Source organism: Eucalyptus grandis, chromosome 3, assembly GCF_016545825.1.
Source record: "Eucalyptus grandis isolate ANBG69807.140 chromosome 3, ASM1654582v1, whole genome shotgun sequence".
In the NCBI taxonomy this organism is placed as follows: domain Eukaryota; kingdom Viridiplantae; phylum Streptophyta; class Magnoliopsida; order Myrtales; family Myrtaceae; genus Eucalyptus; species Eucalyptus grandis.
Genome location: NC_052614.1, coordinates 38,512,934 through 38,516,137, shown reverse-complemented (window position 1 = coordinate 38,516,137; position 3,204 = coordinate 38,512,934). Strand labels below are relative to the sequence as shown.

At 41.5% G+C, this 3,204-nt stretch overlaps 1 protein-coding gene across 1 annotated transcript; it reads left to right on the top strand.

Annotated features, from left to right (window-relative positions):
* Positions 1 to 638: 638 nt before the first annotated feature.
* On the top strand, positions 639 to 2,503 carry LOC104430159 (LEAF RUST 10 DISEASE-RESISTANCE LOCUS RECEPTOR-LIKE PROTEIN KINASE-like 2.2). The gene is made up of 2 exons (XM_010052667.2): positions 639 to 955; positions 1,047 to 2,503. Exons 1-2 carry the CDS (start codon positions 847 to 849, stop codon positions 2,258 to 2,260), a joined length of 1,323 nt encoding a protein of 440 aa, XP_010050969.2. The 5' UTR covers positions 639 to 846; the 3' UTR covers positions 2,261 to 2,503.
* The last annotated feature ends 701 nt before the right edge of the window (positions 2,504 to 3,204 follow it).

Here is a 3,204-nt window from a genome sequence, read left to right as displayed (position 1 = left end):
AATTGAAATAATAATTAATGAAAAATATTTGTATTATTGATGACGATTTATGTCTAATCATTTTTATGAACACTGAAAATAATTTTTTATCATTCATTTTCATAAATAATTATTTTTAGAAAAATACTTTCTACCAATGTTCATTTCCGCTAAACATACCGAATTTATATTTTTAGCTCTTCTTCTTATACTTGCACGTAATCTTGGACGCACGTGTGCATACATATATGTGTATGTGTCTATATAAGAATAATAATAATAATATCACGTATTATTCAGTGACTTACTTGGTGTCCACGTGATTGACTTTTGGCAAGCAAATCGCTGAAGATTATTATTATTATTATTATTATTATTATTATTATTATTATTATTATTATTCTTATTATTATTATTATTATTATTATTATACATACGCGTATTATTCAGCGACTTACTTGGTGTCCAGGTGATTGCCTTTTGGCAAGCAAATCGCTGAAGATTACGTGTATGCATGAGAACCAATATATAATACCTAATGTAACATGATCTTCTCTTTGAACCGGAAAAAAGTCCAGATTTGTTGTGTTGACTGAAGCACGTCCATTTCAATATGCTCTTCCGAGAAACTCCCTCGAAGATGAACACCCTTTAACAAAACCGCGTTGGAACTTAAACAACGTATGAGCCACGCAAATGCACGGCTCGAGAAAAGTCAAATACTAGACAACAGAGAGACTTCTCTGCGAATACTTATACTCAACATCACCAAAATTGAAGCCGTAACGACGGTCCTCATTAGCAGGTTCTCAACGAGAGAAGTTTTTGATCCCCCAACAAGGCTCGATTCGATTCCACCCAGAAGAGATGAGCGCCTCCCGATATCTTTCTGACAATTCCAATCCAGAGTCGCCTGGCGATCCTTTAAATGGTTCATTCAACTCGACGATGGATCGGTTCTTAGCTGCTGCCATTAGTAAGTCAGAATGTGAACCTGTGTTTGAAGTTCTAAATTTGATATTATGATCAAAGTTTTAACAAATGCTATCACTGCAACCTGTTTTCAGTTTCCGGTGTGGTGGGGACTGCAGCAACTATTGCAATCGTGTACTTCATCATCGATTGCTTGAAGAAAGCAGGAACTGCGATCCCAAGCTTGGCCAAGATAGCTACTAATGACTTGGAAAAATTTCCACAAGTTGTTCGTCCTTTGCCATCCGAAGTAATCTCTGTCACCCCGCCAGCTATCTCACCAGGACACAACTGGGATGTGCCCAATGAGTTTGGCACCCTGGAAAGGTTCCTGAATCCTCCCAGGTTTTCTTCAGATCAGCTGGCTGCTTACACCTCAGGTTACGCCACTGTGCTTGGTTCCGGCGCTTATGGAGTTGTCTTCAAAGGGGAGTTGCCGAACGGAACTCTGGTGGCCGTCAAAGTGCTCACGAACGCCCACGACAAGAGGATGAAGGAGCAGTTCATGGCAGAGGTGAGCTCCATTGGAAGAACTCACCACATAAACCTTGTCAGGCTCTATGGCTTTTGCTTTGACCCAACAACAAGGGCGCTCGTCTATGAGTACATGGAAAATGGGTCCCTTGACAAGTTCCTGTTAGGAGACCAGATGGCGATCGATGGTCACAAGATGCATGAGATTGCCGTGGGGACCGCAAAGGGGATTGCCTACTTGCACGAGGAATGCGAGCAGCAGATCGTCCACTATGACATAAAGCCCGGGAACATCCTCCTGGACCAAAACTTGAGGCCGAAGATTGCAGACTTTGGGCTCGCCAAGCTCTGCAATAGGGAAAGCAGTCAGATCCCCATGACAGGGTTTCGTGGCACACACGGGTATGCCGCGCCAGAGATGTCGAAGCCATATCCTGTGACGTACAGGTGCGATGTGTACAGCTTCGGAATGGTCCTATTTGACATCATGGAGAGGAGGATAAATCATGACATGGACCTAAAAGAGTCAATGTCGGGGCTACCACAGTGCACATGGCACATTTTACAGAATGACAGGTTGTTGGAGATGGTTTGCGGGTTTCCTGAGAGTGAAAGAAAGAAGGCGATGATGATGTTGAAGGTGGCTTTGTGGTGCATTCAGTATAAGCCGGAGGCGAGGCCGATGATGAGCGCTGTGGTGAAGATGTTGGAAGCAGATGTGGAAATTCCGACGCCTGATTGTCCGTTCGAGAATCCCAATTTAGATAAGCCTTCTCAGGGCTCGGGAAATGGAAGTGAACGGTACTCGGACTCATCTGCTTTTATCATATCTTAAGCAGACATCAAACATAGCATATGATAAATTTTATCCTATCTTGAATTTTATCTAGATCATCAAATGTGGCCTTAGAGATTTTTCTAGGATCTTATGTTAAATATACTCGATTATTCTATTAATTATTAGTGTCTCCCAATATTGCATGTATATTGCAAGATTGTGTATATCTTGATTGAGATGTCATCTTAAATTAGTTTTTTAATAAAATATATAAATAGGCTCATGTATTCTTATTCAAAATATCTTGAAATATACAAAGTTCTGCAATTCCCTCTTTCACTTTATCTTTCTCAACTCAAAGGATCGTTCACTACGACATAAAGCCCAATGCAATTCTCTTGGACTAGAACTTGAGCTCGAAAATCGTGGACTTCAGGCTTGCCAAGCTCTACAATTGGGAAAGAAGTCGGATACCCATTATAGTGTCCCGTGGCACCCATAGGTATGCCACACAGTAGATGTCAAAGTCATACCTTGTGACCTACAAGTGCGACATGTGCAGCTTCGCGATAGTCCTGTTCGACATAGTGGGGAGGAGGATAAATCATGACATGAACCTGAGTGAGTTAATGTCAGGGCTACCACAGTGCACGTGGTACATGTTACAGAATTGCTAGTTGTTGGAGATGGTCTACGGGTTTCTTAAGAGTAAAGAGAGAAGGTGATGAGGATGTCAATGGTTTTTTTTATGGTGCATTCAGAATAAGCCAGAGGTGAGGCCAGCGATGACACAGTATTGAAGATGTTGGAGGGAGATGTGGGAATTCCAACGCTCGAATATCCATTTGAGAATCCTGATCTAGATAAGCCTTCTCAAGGTTCAGGAAATGAAAGTGAATGGGACTCGGACTCGTCCGCTTTGTGGACTGGTTTGTGAAGAAAATTGAAGAAATAGAGCTAACTACCAGTTAATATTATTAATATCCTTGGCACAAGGATTT